Source organism: Notamacropus eugenii, chromosome 6, assembly GCF_028372415.1.
Source record: "Notamacropus eugenii isolate mMacEug1 chromosome 6, mMacEug1.pri_v2, whole genome shotgun sequence".
NCBI classification, from domain to species: domain Eukaryota; kingdom Metazoa; phylum Chordata; class Mammalia; order Diprotodontia; family Macropodidae; genus Notamacropus; species Notamacropus eugenii.
The window spans coordinates 308,861,426-308,878,449 of record NC_092877.1 but is presented as its reverse complement, the minus strand read 5'-3'; the positions used below and the strand labels follow the sequence as shown (position 1 = coordinate 308,878,449).

The 17,024-nt window shown below is 35.5% G+C and overlaps 1 protein-coding gene across 1 annotated transcript in view; it reads left to right on the top strand.

The window, feature by feature from the left end:
• ERBB4 (erb-b2 receptor tyrosine kinase 4) overlaps window positions 1-17,024 on the top strand; it is a 1,360,303-nt gene that overhangs the window by 1,302,761 nt on the left and 40,518 nt on the right. Inside the window, exons 23-25 of the mRNA XM_072617476.1 lie at window positions 3,293-3,439; window positions 5,599-5,696; window positions 7,149-7,319. Coding sequence (XP_072473577.1) covers window positions 3,293-3,439; window positions 5,599-5,696; window positions 7,149-7,319 — 416 coding nt within the window. The remainder of the gene's footprint in view (window positions 1-3,292; window positions 3,440-5,598; window positions 5,697-7,148; window positions 7,320-17,024) is intronic.

Sequence of the window (17,024 nt, the reverse complement as noted above, 5' to 3'; positions counted from 1 at the left end):
GCTATCAGCCCCCCTGTGTTAGTCTTCTTTTTTTCTCTTGTGTTTAGTGTAAAGGTCATTCTCCTTTGCAGAATAAAGAGAAACAAATAAAAGTTGTACAGTTGTGCCTTCCCTGAGTTATCACTTATCATCCTATCCATCACTAGCAAAGGTCGTATTTTTTCTTTGATCCTCCCTTTCCTTCAAATACAGTCTTTAAAAAGCAAAAAAAAAAAAAATTGTAGCTCTTAACTTCCCTAACCAGACTTAGCTCACTCTGAGCTTGATCATTGCTTAAACTACTTTTAAAGGAAAATATTGTATTGTTACGTTCATCCCTTATCATCTGCTATCATCTAAATGTATGGATATAATTGCTGTTGTTGCTGAGTTCACAGGGCATCCATATTGGTGTCTTTAGATAAACCCCATTTTTCACCCTCATTGGAACTTTTACTTTTTGTATTTTTAGATTTCATTTTTGAATATTTTCCATAATCCTCCTCAGCTAACCTCCTCCAAAAGCATTTTTCTCCATGGAATCCTGCCTACCTTGCATGTGAACCTTTGAAATCTGCTTTCCCCAAATTAGGCTGCATTATTCAAATCTTGGCTCTGCATCTTAGTAATTATATAAGTCATTTCATCTCTCTAAGTTTTCTCATCAGAAAATGGAAATAATAATACCTAGACTATCTTACTCAAAGTGAGACTGTGATGCTCAAATGAGATATTGAATATGACAACTCTATAAGCTTAATATTCTATATAAACATGAACTGTCATTTACCCAGCTTATACTTTCCTTCTTACCAACAAATCTCGATTTGCATTCTTGGCCTTCAGTGATATTTAATGTATAATATGTCTATTCCAATGTAACCATAATATATGTCATTCTTCTACTAGCATCCTTCTTCAATACCTCCTCATAATAGGAAAATGACTCTGAATTCTATGATGTATATATGTATGTGTCTATCCATCCACCCATATATGTCCTTGCATATCTATCTATATCTATATCTATATCTATATCTATATCTATATCTATATCTATATATGTATTATTTATATATGTATATGTCAGGAGTGGGCAAACTTGGGCAAGTCCCATTCAGTTCATCCCATAGACTTCATGCATGATCTCAGTGATAAACTGTATGACTGTTGTAAAAGGACCAACTCAACTAAGTTTGGAGAAACCCATCACCACAGTATTCATAGCTAGGCCAAGCAGCCTGGAAAGGATTTATCAAATTAGGGTGGCGATTTCATTGTCTTTGAGTGGAAGCAGTACTCTGGTAAAATCATAAGTCTTCTAGTTTATGAAGTATAAATATGTATATTGAAAGATGAAATGAAATGTTCTGAATATATCCTCAAGTCTTTCATAAATAATCAAACATCAAATCAGGAAACAGAGGAGTAGAGTTCTATTTTAAAATTCTCTCTCCTAATGGAAAGGTAGTAACTTCATGGAGATTAAAAGATTTTCTTTTGCGGGGGAAGGAGGCCGTGTAGTAAGATAAGCCTCACAACAAAGAGAGCAAACCCATTTAGATTGCCATCTTCTTGTCGTGCTGTCTTTGTATCATCAGCACCTCTCACAACGACATTGGAGGCACCTAGATATTTGGTGAATGCATTAGTAAACAGACCATTCATTAAGTGAATGAATGAATAAATGAATGGGGAGGCCCCACATCCACTTAGATATTTTGGCATTGAGCTTTCTATCCTACACAGAGGCCCCAAAATACTTGCCTACCTCCTTTTCATTTGATATGGCTATATGTTAAAAGTGAGGTGTTCATTACCTGTAGCTTATTATTTCAGTTCATATCCTTTTGATTGTTGAAGATTATATGGTGAATTTAATTTAGATTGGCCATAAGATGACGATTTTTCAATCACTGCAACTACCAGAAAGTATCTATGAATGTGTAGAAGGTTTGGAAGGCCCCTAAATTCTTTGCTTTTATAGACGAGCCCCTTCTTACCTTTTCATCCTTCTTATTCTTTACTGCTTCCATATAGTGTCCAAGCAAGACACTGATTTACTTGCTGTTTCCCAGAGATAATGTTCCATCTCTTTTTTCTTGACTTACATTGAATATCCCCATGCTTATAATTTTCTCTCTCTGCACAATGCTTTTTAGTTTTTCTGCTCCAATTCCCACCTTTTACAAAAGGTCTTTCCCCATCTCTCTAGCTGCTAGTGCCCTCTGTTCTGAGATTACCTTCCATCTGCACTTTTGGAATCTACCTAGTTATATTCATGTTTCTCTCCCTTTAGAATCGAAACTTTAGGAAAGCAGGGACTAAATTTTGCTTTCTTTGTGTCCTATTGCTTAACATAGTACCTAGTACACAATAGCACTTACTAAATATTGTTGACTAAATAACTCTTTTGTATATACCTATATGTATATCTCTGTACGTATCTATGTGTCTATCTATGTGTGTCTATCTATCTAAATAGCTGTCTGTCTGTCTGTCTATTTATCTACATCTATTTATCTAAATAACTGTCTATCTTTCTATCTCTCTAAATATCTATTTGTTTATCTATCTATCTGCTGGTCCGTGCATCCATCCATCTATCTATCTATCTATCTATCTATCTATCTATCTATCTATCTATCTATCTATCTATCTATCTATCATCTTCCTCAATAGATGTAGCTTTCTTGACAGCAGAGCTTTGCATTTTTATCTTTATATCTATCTAAAGATATCTATGCTAAAACATCTAACAGCACCTAGCACAAAGTAGGCACTTCTAAATGTTGGTTGATTATGTAGATGACCTCATAATCCTTCCAATTTAAAGTCTATTGTTCTATGATCCACATTTTCAACTTGATCATCACAAGATACTTTACCATCCTTATGATCTCTCATTGGAGGTCCCGTGATGAGATCATTGTTTAGACTTCCCTAACCCTTCTTTCACTTCAAATCCCACTTTTTTCATTTCCCCCAATCCCTAGCATGCCTTCTAAAGCTGCTTTCATTCTCATTAGTCACCGATTTACTGAACTTAGATAAACCCATTTACAGAAATATCTATTCACATCCTCTCTCTGAAAACTGAAAATAATATAATTCACCAAGTCTGTTTCACAAAAATCTTGTGAGAATCAATGAAATGGTACTTACATTAGCACTTTGAGCTTCTAAGAGGAAACATGAAGGCAAATTCTGCTTTCACACTGAGTAAAATATTCTTATATTGACCTGTGTATTATTGTTCAAATCTAAGCGATTTATACTTGTTAAAGAAAGAATTTGATCTCTTTTATTTTAGGGGTCACCATTTGGGAACTAATGACGTTTGGTGGAAAGCCCTATGATGGAATCCCAACAAGAGAAATACCAGATTTATTAGAGAAAGGGGAACGCTTGCCTCAGCCTCCTATCTGCACCATTGATGTTTATATGGTCATGGTCAAATGTAAGGTTGCTAATTTTTCTTAAGATGGGTTCAATCCTTTTTAGTTAAGAAATGCATTCAAAATTCTTGCCATGAATTTTTTAGAATACTCCATACTATGTAAACAAAATATATGAATTTTGTATCTGAAATATATGAATTTATCCATAAGGGTCCAATTTATCTCTTTTTCCCTTATTATTAGAAATGGTGCCATACTTCTATGCTGTGGAGGCAAAAATGATATGATTTCAATTGTTCTCATCATTCTTATCATCTCCATGACAATCAAGTCGAATATAATAAGAAAAAGTAATTAAACCTGATTGCATGGATAGTTTTTTTATAAGCAAAAAAGAAAACTGTCTCTAAATAAATGCCTTAATATTTGAGAGAAGAAACTTTCAACATAGTATTAAATGAAAATGAAATTAAATGAAAATAAGCTTCACAGCTTTAGTAATGAAGAGGATTTGGGTGATTGACCCTTGTGAGAACAAAAAGGTTATGAGTGTTTATTTTTGTTCAAATTGATCATTTGTTTACAACTGGACTTTCCATAGCTCTGCCCTGTTTCTCCCTTTCCTTGTCATCTCCTTGCTAAGTACACATTGTAAATGTGTTTTCAAAGCCCAGACTTCTAATTTAAATAGAATTAGGAAAGTCTCTGGTGTTTTTGACTTAATTTAAGTGAGATTAACATACAGCCATCTCTCCTGTATGATCTGGGTCTTTTCCCCTTTTTGAATTATATGGAGCTAGCAAAGAAACAAACTGGTGAAGGTGAATAAGCATCTTATTAATAAGAGACTTTGGGCCCGGTTATGCCTAGATTTATATTCATGACATGTGTGATACAGTCTGACAGGGAGGAAGAACTAAAGAATTTGTTTTCCAGTGCAGGTCAACATGCCCTTTACTACAAAGCGTATTTCCATTTACTCAGTATTCAACCAGGGAGAAACTGATCCTGTATTTTGAAGTTAACTGTCTCTAGTTCAACGAGTAAGTGGAAGTCCCTGAAAATCTCAGTAATTCATTAGCTTTGAAATGACAATGATCCATTTCGCATATGCATATACCTGAAGCCATAAAGGCTGGATTGAAAGGGAGCCACTAAGAAGTGAAGAAGTCAGCATTATGGAATCAAATATTCCATTGTTCCATCAAAGACTAGAAAAGGCTGGTAAGGGGAGAGAAGAAAACCAGAAAGGATGGCAGGAATTGTAAATTGCTTTCTTTACTCGGCTTGTGGAGAAGATGCATTGGGAAAGGATGGCAAAATAATGTTTGAGTAGATTAAATTTTTGCCTAATACAAACTGCTAGCCTTAGGAGTTAAGAACTCCAACTCACCAAAAAAAAAAAAAAAAAGTGTATTTGGGGGAGGGATGGGAGGAAGAAAACCTTGATGCTTTTACTCTGGTCATCTCATCAACCAAATAGAGCCTGGGGAGATAAAACCCACTTTATCTGGACTTCCAGCTAAATAATAACATATACCTTGAAAATGGTTGATTTGATCTTTGTGCTAGAAAAGGCTAGCACTAAGATAAGCTAATGGCCCTTGCAGAACATAAAGTACTGATCACTTTGCATTTGCTTTTCCTGCTGGGGGACAAAAAGAAATAGAGGCAATATGTTTCTTGCACTTCTTACCCTTTCTGCCTGCTTTAATACTAACAAAATTCTGTCCCTTCCTCTTCACTTCCTAAACACAAAACAAGAAATCAGTTTCCATCTTCTTTGTATCTGTACCCCACCCTACCATGAATGCAAAATTACCCTAAAAATAAGAGCAAAAAATTCCATAAATTGAGATGCCTTATCACTGATTCCTAGCTTTAGTTGAGGTTATATATTCCAGGGAGATTCAGACAAATTTTCAGCAATGGGACAAAGGATGGGAAAAAAAAAAGCCAGAGTTAAGGTTACTTTTATCTTGTGTTATTTCAGAGTATAATATGGTTAGCACAGGTCAAATAATGAGTTCAGATGGGTTATTTCATCCCAGTTGACTCTTTTTTTTTCACTCAGGTAGCTCTTAGGTTTGTTTACTGGAAACATGAAAAGTATTTACCCTTTAGCTGTCAGAGTCCCTGGGATGCTGAAATTTCCTTTTATTAGGAAATCATTTATCCATTGACTGCTTTCTCATCTCTCTTCTCTGTGCACTTCTAGGTTGGATGATTGATGCCGACAGCAGACCTAAATTCAAAGAGCTGGCTGCTGAATTTTCCAGAATGGCTCGTGACCCTCAACGATACCTAGTCATTCAGGTGAGCAGATTTAAGAGAAGACTTTTTGGTTTGAATGCCAGAATACTTTTCTTTATGCAGTTACCTCAACAACACTCAAATTAAATATGAAATATGAAGATCTCCATTATATAAACATTCCCTTCCTGCCAGGATTTCATCCAGTTTTAACTAGAGAAATGGATGCTTATAGAAAAGAACTACTGTACAGAGTGATTAGCATCACTTCTAAGGATGTTACCTTAATGTTTATCTGCTTCTGGGATTGAACAACCAGATGATTATGATTTGCCATATTCACAAATTATGTTCACCCTCAACCAAGCCTCCAAACACTCTCCTTATCTCTAAGCCATGTACTATCTTTTATTTTACAAACTTTGGAAGCACAGAGAAGACAGTTTTTTTCTTTTCCTTGAAGTCAATAACAAAATATTCAATGTATTGAATTACGATTTCTAGGAAAAAAATTTCCTTAGATTTCTACCTCCCTTTGGTTTTCTTTTCCCTTTCTTATCAAGGAGATAACTCAAATAAAATGAAATGAGATAGAATTAAATTAAAAAGGTGAAAAAGAACCTCAAACATAAATGGCTTATTTATTAAACTCCAAAATACTGATTAGGATATATTGAATTAAATTGAATCATATTCATCTTTTTTAGGAGGTGGGACTTCTTTTTCCTCTTTTCACAATTATTATGGACATTTTAATATGTAATATTGATAGTACTTTTATACTTGAATATTAGATCAGTTAACTTAATAACTAATTATGGCTGTTTCTCAGTAAGGCAATATGCCATGGTAACAACAGGTCTTAATAAGATCATATATGGTTATTAAGGTGCATGGGATAGACAGAATGAAGGAGGGAAAGAGAAGAGAATAGTCTTAGAAATGGTCAGCTTTTTTCTAAGGTAGAATAGGGAGAGAGAAAGTTTCAAAAACTGGGATTCCAAATCAGAAATTGTTAATTTTAAGGGAATATTCCCTAATGCCAATAGTGTCAGAAAATTATTTTGTGACTTATTATATATGTCATAATATTGGAAACATTTTGTAAATTGATATCAAAGAAGGTTACCTCCCCTATCTAATCTTCCCTAATCTTCCAACCAGAGGTGATTTTTTTTAAACGAATGCTGATAGCATATTTTTCAGAACTGTGTTATGGATCACATGCTCTCTGTAAAAGAATTCTTTATTTTTTCTAACTTGTCTTAACTCCCCTATTTAAAGATAGCAATGGTATTTAATTAAGTTTTTCTAATCTTCTTGCCCTCTGCTCCTCCCAAGAACTTTTTAGTATGTCTTGAGCACAATGGATGCTTGAGGCATGTTTATTAAGTGAATGATTTTCTAATTACTGTATAGATGTGACCAAAAAGTTAGGTGCTCAAAATGAAATGAAACAGTTAAAGTAACATTTCTTTTTCTTTTCTTTTCTAACCACATGGGTGATGCATTTAGGGTGATGATCGTATGAAACTTCCTAGTCCAAATGATAGCAAGTTCTTCCAGAATCTTCTGGATGAGGAAGACCTGGAAGATCTGATGGATGCTGAGGAATACTTAGTGCCTCAAGCCTTCAACATCCCACCACCTATTTATACTTCCAGAACAAGAATTGACTCTAATAGGGTAAGAAATAGTGTCTAAACAGCAAAATTTCCAAATGCACACAGTCATTTTTGGAAAGTGACATAACATAATTAAGTATAGCTGTGAATTTTCATCATGTAATCCAAGAAGCTATTAAAAGAGGTCAGCAGGAACTATAGATCAAAAGAAAAGAGGATAAAAGGTAAGAATGTATTATATAGACAGGCTCACAATTCTGGAGGATATATTCTTGTTTGGACTTTGAATTTTCTTCAGGATGTCAAAAGATCACATATAAAATGCAAATTTTTATGATAGGAAAAAACTTAACTCTGAGGAAATGAGTTGGAATGAACCAACAAAAGGCCAGCTATTTATCCAAATATTACTCAAACTATTAGAATGCTGTATGGCTAAATATATTTTTAAAAAAATCTTCCACTTAAAGACTTTCTAAAAAAAGAGAGATTATGACCCAGGTATGATGGCACACACTTGTAATCCCTGCTTTTGGAGACACTGAGGTTGTCATTTCTTGAGCTGAGGATTTCTGATGTGTATTGAGCAGATCAGATGTTGCCACTAGCTCTTTTAACCATATGATGAGCTTCTAGGAGTGGGTACTCCTTAATTAAGTTGTATAAGGAGAGGCAAACCAGCCCCAGAAAGAAAGGAAGCAGGTCAGAGTTCCTATTTCAAGTAACTAGTACATCTGGACTTGTGAGGAGGTATTGTATTTCCAGCCTAGCAAGGTAGGGAGACATGATCTCAAAACAGGAAGAAGGGATAGAGACAGACACAGACAGAGGCATAGACATTGAGACAGAGAGATGGACAAAGAAAAATGGACCAAAATACACACAGGTTAGGAAGACTCAAAGAGATTGTCAGTTTGTTCTGAAATCCTGAGGATGCAAGAGACATGGATTAGAATCAGGAGTAAGGAATCTGTGGGCTTGTGGCCACATGTGACCGTCTAGGTCCCTGAGTGCAGCCTTTTGACTGAGTCCCCTGTTTTGCAGAACAAATCCTTTTGTTAAGGGAATTTGTTCTGTAAAGTTCAGATTCAGTCAAAGGGCTTCACTGTAGGACCTGGAGGGCCACATGTGGCCTTGGTCATAGATTCCCCACCCCTGGAGCAGTTGGAAAGATTTCTAATCAAGGTGTATAACATTTGAGAATAAGCAGTTATGGCAACTTAATCACACTTTTCCAGAACTATTGAATCCCTCCCCCATATACTTTCAATTCAGGAATAAATTTTCAGGGAGAATTTTATTTTAATCTTAATTGTTTCTCCCCAGTGACTGCTTTAATGCCCACTTTGAGTACCCAACATTATATTAAATGTCCCATCATCAGTTGAATCTCTGGATTGAACATAAACATGTTTCCTTCTTTCAGATGACTTTTTTCTTCCCTCATTCCCCCAAAGAAAGAATATACTAGAGGATATGAAATTGTGTCACCAAGGCCCTGCCACGTTTTATTGGGTGTAACAATTCTGTCCCTGTGACAAACAACTTCCCTTGTTCAGACAGCAGAGGAGGCTTTGGACTCCCTTCTCATTCTCTCAGATAAAGTACTTTGTCTTCTTTCAGAACGGCAGAAAGTGCTTGTTTGGAGTCTTTCAGAGAAGGCACTAGTTTCTTTATGGTTGATTTTCAGAGAGCTGTTTTGTGCATTTCAAATCATCCCACCTCCATTTTCCCCATTATCATTTTTCTCCCCACCTTTGACCTCCTACCTCCTTATCACTAAGCTATGAGATACCACCAGTAATTACTAGTATCTAAAAGAATGAAATGGAAGATAGAAACCAAGTACATTTTTTTTTAGACTTGCAGACTGATTTTCACTGACTTGTTTAATCTGTTTAGGATTTATCAATACAGCATTTAGTAGGAGTTTTGAAGGCCAGTTGCAAAGATTCAAATCCTCTTTGCCAAAGAACTGAAAGAGCCAGCCATGGCTAAAAGCCTCCATCCCCCTTTCTTGTCACATTTAAGGGAAATCCCTGGGGGTTAATTCTAAACACGAAAGGGAGTAGGAAGGATATGAATTTAGGGGGGGAGGAGGAGTCAGTAGGGTCATAGTCAAGTTTTTTCCCTCGGTTTACTTGGCAGCCAATGGGAATCATGCCCATGGCATTTGGAACATAAGTGGAAAATTAATTTTTTTTTTAAATAATGTCATTTTGAGAAAATAGTTTTCTAGGACCAGGACATTCAGTTCTTTTTTTTTCCTTTGTTATTGTTAAGAATACCTCTTAAATCCTCATCCTTCATTCTGTTTAACTTACCCTTCAATATAAGGTATTTATAATGAAATTTTAGCTTTACTAAGTGGAAACAATGAGTCAAAGTGGGAATCGCATAGGAAGACTTATTTATGTTCCATTCATTATTCCTTATTCTGACTTTTTCAACTGATGATACTTTTATATCTTCCTTTGCTCCTTTCAGGGATTTTGCTTAAATGTCTACTAAATTATATAAATATAAAAAAAAACCCAACTTAATCTCCCTATTGAAAACTATATTTAATCTTCGCATGCCTGGAGTTGTCTTACTCTTATGTTGCAACTTCTACTAATTTCCTTAAACATTCCTTATTCCAATATTTCCCAGTGCTTGGCTATTTTCCTTTTGCAAAGGACACAGACACTAAACAATCCTACTCCCTCTTTTAGGCATTTGCTATAATCTAGTTTAGGTAATGAGAGAGAATTGCCTACGTCTCTTCTGATGAGTGTTCTTCTATCGTGAGCCCCAAATTTCATTTCCATTTTTTCTTGTTTCCCTTCACCTTCATCCTTCCATGTATCATTGCATACCATTATCAAATGCATTAGCCGTTATCACTGATAGATGTGCTTATACAGCAACTACTTTGTAAGGAGGTTACTTCCATTGACTATAGATTACGCTGCACTGAGGACTCCTTCTAGAAGTTGTACTATCTTATATGCTTGCTGTTCCAATATTCTCTCTAGTGCTAATAGTAATATAAATAAAAGATTCAAAGGAATGAGGCTACAAAACTAGCATTCTCAGTTACCTAACATACTGATGACTGTACCGATTTTCAAAAAAGCAAATGATATTTACAGGTCAGGTTATTATAAAATCTAATGCATGGTTCTTAAAGTTATATCGTTTGCTTAGAATTAATTTGTGAAGTATTCTATTTAGTAAATATATTTCTTTATATATTATTCTCAAATAGGGCTCCTAAAATAATTGCTGGTACTCCTCTCTGTAGTTCATTTAAATATATACTAGTTCCTTTTAAGAAAAGTTATTTAAGTGACTACTCTGCACTTAGACTTATAATGTATATGTGCATTTCTCTCTTTCTCTGTGTATGTGTATATATACACACATATGTGTGTGTATTCATATTTATTTCCCTAAATCAGTCTTGGCCTTTTCCCTTTGAATGATCTGGATTTATATTTGTTTGGCATAATGAATATTAATAGTAAATGTACTCATAAAGAGTGAGAATATCAAATAAATTGATATGACTTAAGGCACGTTAGGTCCAATGACATTAAAAATTTAATTTAATGTTAAAACTTCAATATTGTTTTATAGAGCAAGACACAATTTCAATTGTATCAGAATCTCTTCATCGTTTGTGAAGATGAGTAGTTTGAAAGAACATATGCTCCACTGCATTCAAACACTTATCAACTAGCTCTAAATTGTCTGGGCTAATGGGGGACAGAGGGATATAGATAAATGATAGTTTTGCTTTAAGGGAAGAAAGATTTAAAATATATGTATGTGTATATTCATGTGCATATGCATATTGTATATGTGTATATATGTTTAGGTGTATATACATACATATTCTCCAACCTGCCCATGTCTGTAAGTTCAGATGGGCTAGCTTTGATTTCTTTGAGTTTTCTACCACCTCACATATCCGTATTGGTTTCCCTTGATGATCCCAGTAATGGAGAGGCCAATGAGTAGTGAAGTGACCAGTCAACAAGCATTCATTAGGTGGTTATTCTGTACTAAAAGTTGTGGATAGTTAACAAAAAAAAAGACAAAAACTGCCACTGTGTTCAAGGAGCTCATATTCTAATGGTGGAAGCAACATATAAATAACTGTATACATATGCATGTGTGTGTATGTATGTGTGTATATATGTATGTGTATGTATGTGTGTATACATGCATGTGTGTGTGGGTGTATATGTATGTGTGTATATATGTATGTGTGTATGGGTGTATATATGTATGTGCATGTATGTGTGTGTGTACATGTATACATATGCATATGTGTGTGTGTATAAATAATCTATACCACGTCAGACTAAAAGTACTAGCTGGGAATGAGAGGTTGGAGGGTGGAAGGGCCTCTTACAAAAAGTGTGATTTGAGTTGGGACTTGAAGAAAACAATAGGGGATAGGCAGTAAAAGGTCCTGAAGTCAGGAGCTGGCGTGTCTCATTTGAGGAAGAACAAGTAGGACAGTGTAGCTGGATTCCAACTTTGCTGTTGTTGAGTCATTTCAGTTGTGTCTAATTCTTCCTGACCCCATTTGGGCTTTCCTTGGCCAAGCTACTGGAGTGATTTGCCATTTCCTTCTCCAGCCCTTTTTGTAGATTAGGAACTGAGAAAAACAGGGTTAAGTGACTTGACTACACATAAATGTCTGCATCTGGATTTGACCTAATGAAGACGAGTTTTCACGATTTCAAGCCCAGTGCTCTACCTGCTGGACCACTTAGCTGGATTATAGAGTAAATGACAGGGAACGAAAATAAGAAGACTAGGAAGGTGGGAAGGGGCCAGATTGTGAAGGCCATTAAAGTCCAAACAAAGGACTTTATATTGGATACTAGAGGTAACAGGGACCCACAAATTTATTGAGTAGTGGAAATAACTTTAGGATAATCACTGTGGCAGGTGAATAGAGGATGAATTAAATGGGGGGGGGGGGGGGGAAGACCTGGAGAGGGAATGAGACCAAGGAGAAGATTTGGTGATGAAGTCAGGCTAGCTAGATGGTGCAGTGGATAAAGTGGATAGAGTGCCAGATGTAAAGTCAAGAAGACTCATCTCCATGAGTTCAAATCCAGATTCACATACTATGTGGCCTTAAGCAAACTCTGTTTGCCTCTTCTGCAAAAGGTGCTGAAGAAGGAAATGACAAATCACTGCAGTGTCTTTGTCAAGAAAACCCCAAGAGGGTCATGAAGAGTTGGACATGACTGAAACAACTGAACAGGAGTCATGAAGTTATAAGACTCTCTAGCAGGGTGGCAGATATATATGTATATATATATATATATATATATATATATATATATATATATATATATATATATATATATATATATATATATATATATATATATATATATATATATATATATGTACTTTCAACAGTACTAGGAAAATTGGGAGGAGAGGAAAATTAAGGGGGAAAAGTAATGATTTCTCTTTTGGACACATCAACTTTGAGATGTCTATATGACATCCAATTGAAGAGGTTCACTAAGCAATTGATAATAAAACTAAAATTCAGAAGAGACAGTAGAGTGGATGTTGAACTGAGAATCATTTTTAAAGAGAAGATAATTAAACCCATGGAAGCTGATGAGATAAATAACCAAGTAAGATAGTGTAGAGGGAGAAGAAAAGAAGGTGTAAAGACAGACCCTTGTTGGAGACTAACAGTTAGTTAGTATGGTCTGTAGCATGATACAGTAAAGGAAACTGATGAGTACCAGATGGGGTAGAACCAGGAGAGAAAGAAGAAAGGAGCAACTATGCAAGAGAAAAGGGTGATCAATAATATTGAGGGCAGTAATGTGATTTTGGTTTGTTCTACATTTCTCTCTCAGTACCCCAGTGCCTACTGGAGCTTAATAAATATTTGTTGCCTGGACTTTAACATTCTTTCTAGTTCAAAGATCTAATTTGATTATATTATGAAGTGCCATAAGTTTCTTAGGATCTGGGTTCTCATCCCAGCTCTGATACTAACTGGCTGCAATATTTGTTAAGTTCCTTTACCTCTCTTGGCCTAGGTATCCCTCATCTATAACTTCAATACTTAAGTTAACGTGGTTAATTTTAAGTTACAAGGAAAATAAAAATAAGTAGTAATCATATCATCCCAATATTCTTTGTCTGTGAGTAGAATAGTACTGAGCTCAGTGACTGGGACAAAGTAGGAACTTGATAACAGTTTGTTGACTTTTGTTGACTGACTGACTAAAATAAGAGAGAAAACAGTGGGCTAGTATTCTTAGGATCTGGGTTCTCAACCTAGCTCTGATACTAACTGGCTGCAATCTTTGGTAAGTTCCATTACCTCTTAGACTAGGTATCCCTCATCTATAAAGATGGGACTTAGGTGATCTTTTAGGATCATTGCAGCTCTAAAATTCTGTGATGCTCTACTGTCTCCCAGGAATAGCAATTTTCTTTGTATGCACATTTATTATTATTTTTTCATCTAAAGGTAACATTCTCTTTGGATGTTATTAAATAAATCTCTAGCACCACTACAAATTGCCTTTGCTCATCACTGGCATTTCTTTGTATGGGAACTGAACATGGAAGAGAAGACATAGGAAATTTAAAAACACAAATTGCGGAAGCATCTCATAGCTAAATAAAATAGTAGGAGGATTTTGTGATGACATAACAAGGTTACTCTAGTTGCAATTTACTAAGAATCGATATCAATTCTTACAAAGACTGCAGCTTGATGATAAATGACCATGGTGCTCAGGATATTGGTTTTACATTTCATCCAAAATATGTCACATCTTGGTGGATGATATCCTTGGCATTCCAATTGGAATTTTTCACTACCAATCCAGAAAAAAAAGAGTTCTCACTGAATTACTTCACAATGTCCCTAGCACTTAGATATCCTGCAGAGTATACCATCTAAAAACTAATTTTCCGAGCTTGACTTTGGCAATTTGTTGTAATCAGGGTTTCAATAGATAAGACCTTAGGCTAAGAATAAATAACATTTTTTATTGACATTTTAAAGCTTAGTATTTGGAATAAATTCCTTGTGCTGCAGGAGACTAAAAATATTTCCGTTAGAAGGAATATGGTCTCCAATTGAATTTCTGAATTTTGATCAATTATTCTATCTCTCAATAACCTGGGCTTTACCCATAGACCATCCTAGTCATCTTTGACACTTACTGTTTTGTTTATTTTATTTCCATTGTAATTTCTGTCTTTTTTTAATTCTTCTGTCTGCTTCACATCTTTCTCCATTTTCTTTGCTACCACTTGAATCAAGAGCCTGTACATCATACCTGTATTACTGCAATAGCCTCTTTTATGATCTCCCAGTCTTCAGTAGCTTCCCCTAAGCCATCTGATATCAAGTTCTGCTAGACTGATCTTTCTTAAAACATTGATTTCATTTTTTCACTTATTTGTTCACAAATCAAGCACTGTTTTCTGAGCATAGAAACAGGGGTAGGCTTTGGACTTGCCATTTCAATGACATGAAAAACCCCAAGCAAAGAAGCTTCTTCTCCCCATGCTGCTCAGCATCTTCTCTACTCCTCAGAATCTTAGAGAGTTGCTTAAAACAGTGAGAGGATGATAAATTATATGCCTACAGTCCATTGCTGCCAAGTGTCAGAGGCAGGACTTGAGCCCAGGTCTTCCCAGTTTCATGACCAGATGTCTATCAGCTGATCTACACTAATCTCATATACTCTTGTGAGTACACCATTGTTTTTTTTTCCAACCCTGGATCTTTGCCTACACTCTTTCCATCTCTGTCTCCTCACCAAACTCTCCCCATTCTTTGAGGCCTCACTTAAAAATCTAAGACCTAGCATTTGAACTCAAGTTGTCATCTCCTTTCTCTGAATTCCTTTGTTGTTTACTGTCAATATCACTTAGTTTTGGAACAGTGCTTTTCATTGGTACAGGAAATGCCTTCTACCAGGCAGAATGAAACATAGTCCCAATAAACTGTGCCACTACCAAAGTGGCTAGTGCTTTGAGATCTTTGGTTGCCTTCTGCCTGTCCTTGTTATCTCCTCAAACTGTTTTGCATCAGCTCCTTCTGTGTCTTTCATGGATTTTGGTAAACTCACATAATATCCTTTTAACAACAGTAACAATAGCTTAAATTTCTACAGTGATTTTAGTTTTGCAAAGTGTTTTACAAATGCTATGTCATTTCATCTTTCCAATAACTCTGGAAGATAAGTCCTATTATTATCTTCATTTTACATATGAGTAAACTGAGGCACAGAAAAGCTAACTGGTACACTCAAGGTCACACAGCTAGTATGTGTCTGAAGATGATTATGTACTCAGATCTTCCTGACTTGAGGTCCTGAAATTTATTTGTTGTTGCACCTAGCTGCTTTATTTTATGAGCATCTACCTTCGTGGGATATATAAGTTTGTTGTCAGCAAAATTCTTACAGAATTTGCATCATTTTTGCTAGGAAGTTTCATTGTTGTTTCAGATGAGTCAATTTAGTATATTCTCCTATGTTCCTTACCCTTTAGACGCTAAATTGGCCATAATCTCCAACACTATCCCGGGTTGATTATTTTCTCACTCCAGTTAGTATCAGTTCCTGGAACCCTGATCTTTAACAAAGAAACACTATCTTTCCTTATGTATCATGGACTTTTCTTTCTTGATATGATCACAATGCCAAATTGCATTTGTTCAGTCATCCAAATTACTGACAGTTACAGAGTCATGAAATGTGTTCCCCAGTTCTTAATATTGACCTTCCTTGATTTTCCATGCCTTAAAACTTTTATCCACTAAATAGTTCTTTTTGTGTCCTACAGAATACCAGATTAACTTCTTGTGCAATGTTTTCTCCACTATTGATTTCTGGAAACTCCAGATATGTTTTATTGAGAGTGGTATCTGTCACTATAATTAAATCTCTCTCTCTCTCTCTCTCTCTCTCTCTCTCTCTCTCTCTCTCTCTCTCTTTCTCTCTCTCTCTCTTTCTCCCTTTCTTATTCCATCTCTGCTCTCCATTACTCCTCAACTTGGTAAAAGTCTTCATTGCTTCTATTTAGGAATTTTAGTATATTGAAAGCTGCTAAAGGTAACAATGAATTATCCCTTGTATCAATTCAGAGTCCTCTTTGAGTCTAATCTATAGAGGTTATAAATTGGGTTAAAATATTTCTCTGTTCCTTTAATAACACAAAATTTTTAGGATCCCTTAATTAACCTTTGTCTCCTGACTTAAAAAGCTTGCAATTTGGAACTAAGCAACAGCTCTCTAATTTCATGATTACGTAGTAGAATTGTGACTGGCTTAAATATGATTTTCCTCTCTAGATTTCTTTTGCAAACAGGGAAGTCATTTTTTCCCCTTTCTGAATAAAAACTCTCCTTTTGTCTCCTACCTACAACCTGTAAACGCTACCCGATCCCATGAAGGAAAACTCTAAATTTAAATACACATACACACATATTTTTATAGTGAAGTAATGTGTCAAAGTGGATAGAAGTTGGTCAGGAGAACTCAGGTACAAATACTGTTTCTGACACATGCTGCTGGTGCAACTCCTGGACCTCCTTAATGCTCTGATCAGTTCTCTCAGACTGTAAGTTACAGAGAAAGTGTTGGACTGAATTGATGGAGAGCTTTTATCCTGAGAGTTCCCTATTTCAGTGGAATCTCAGGTCCAGTTCCTATTCATTTCTATATCCATACTCATGTAAATAATGCAAACATCCCTGGGATGT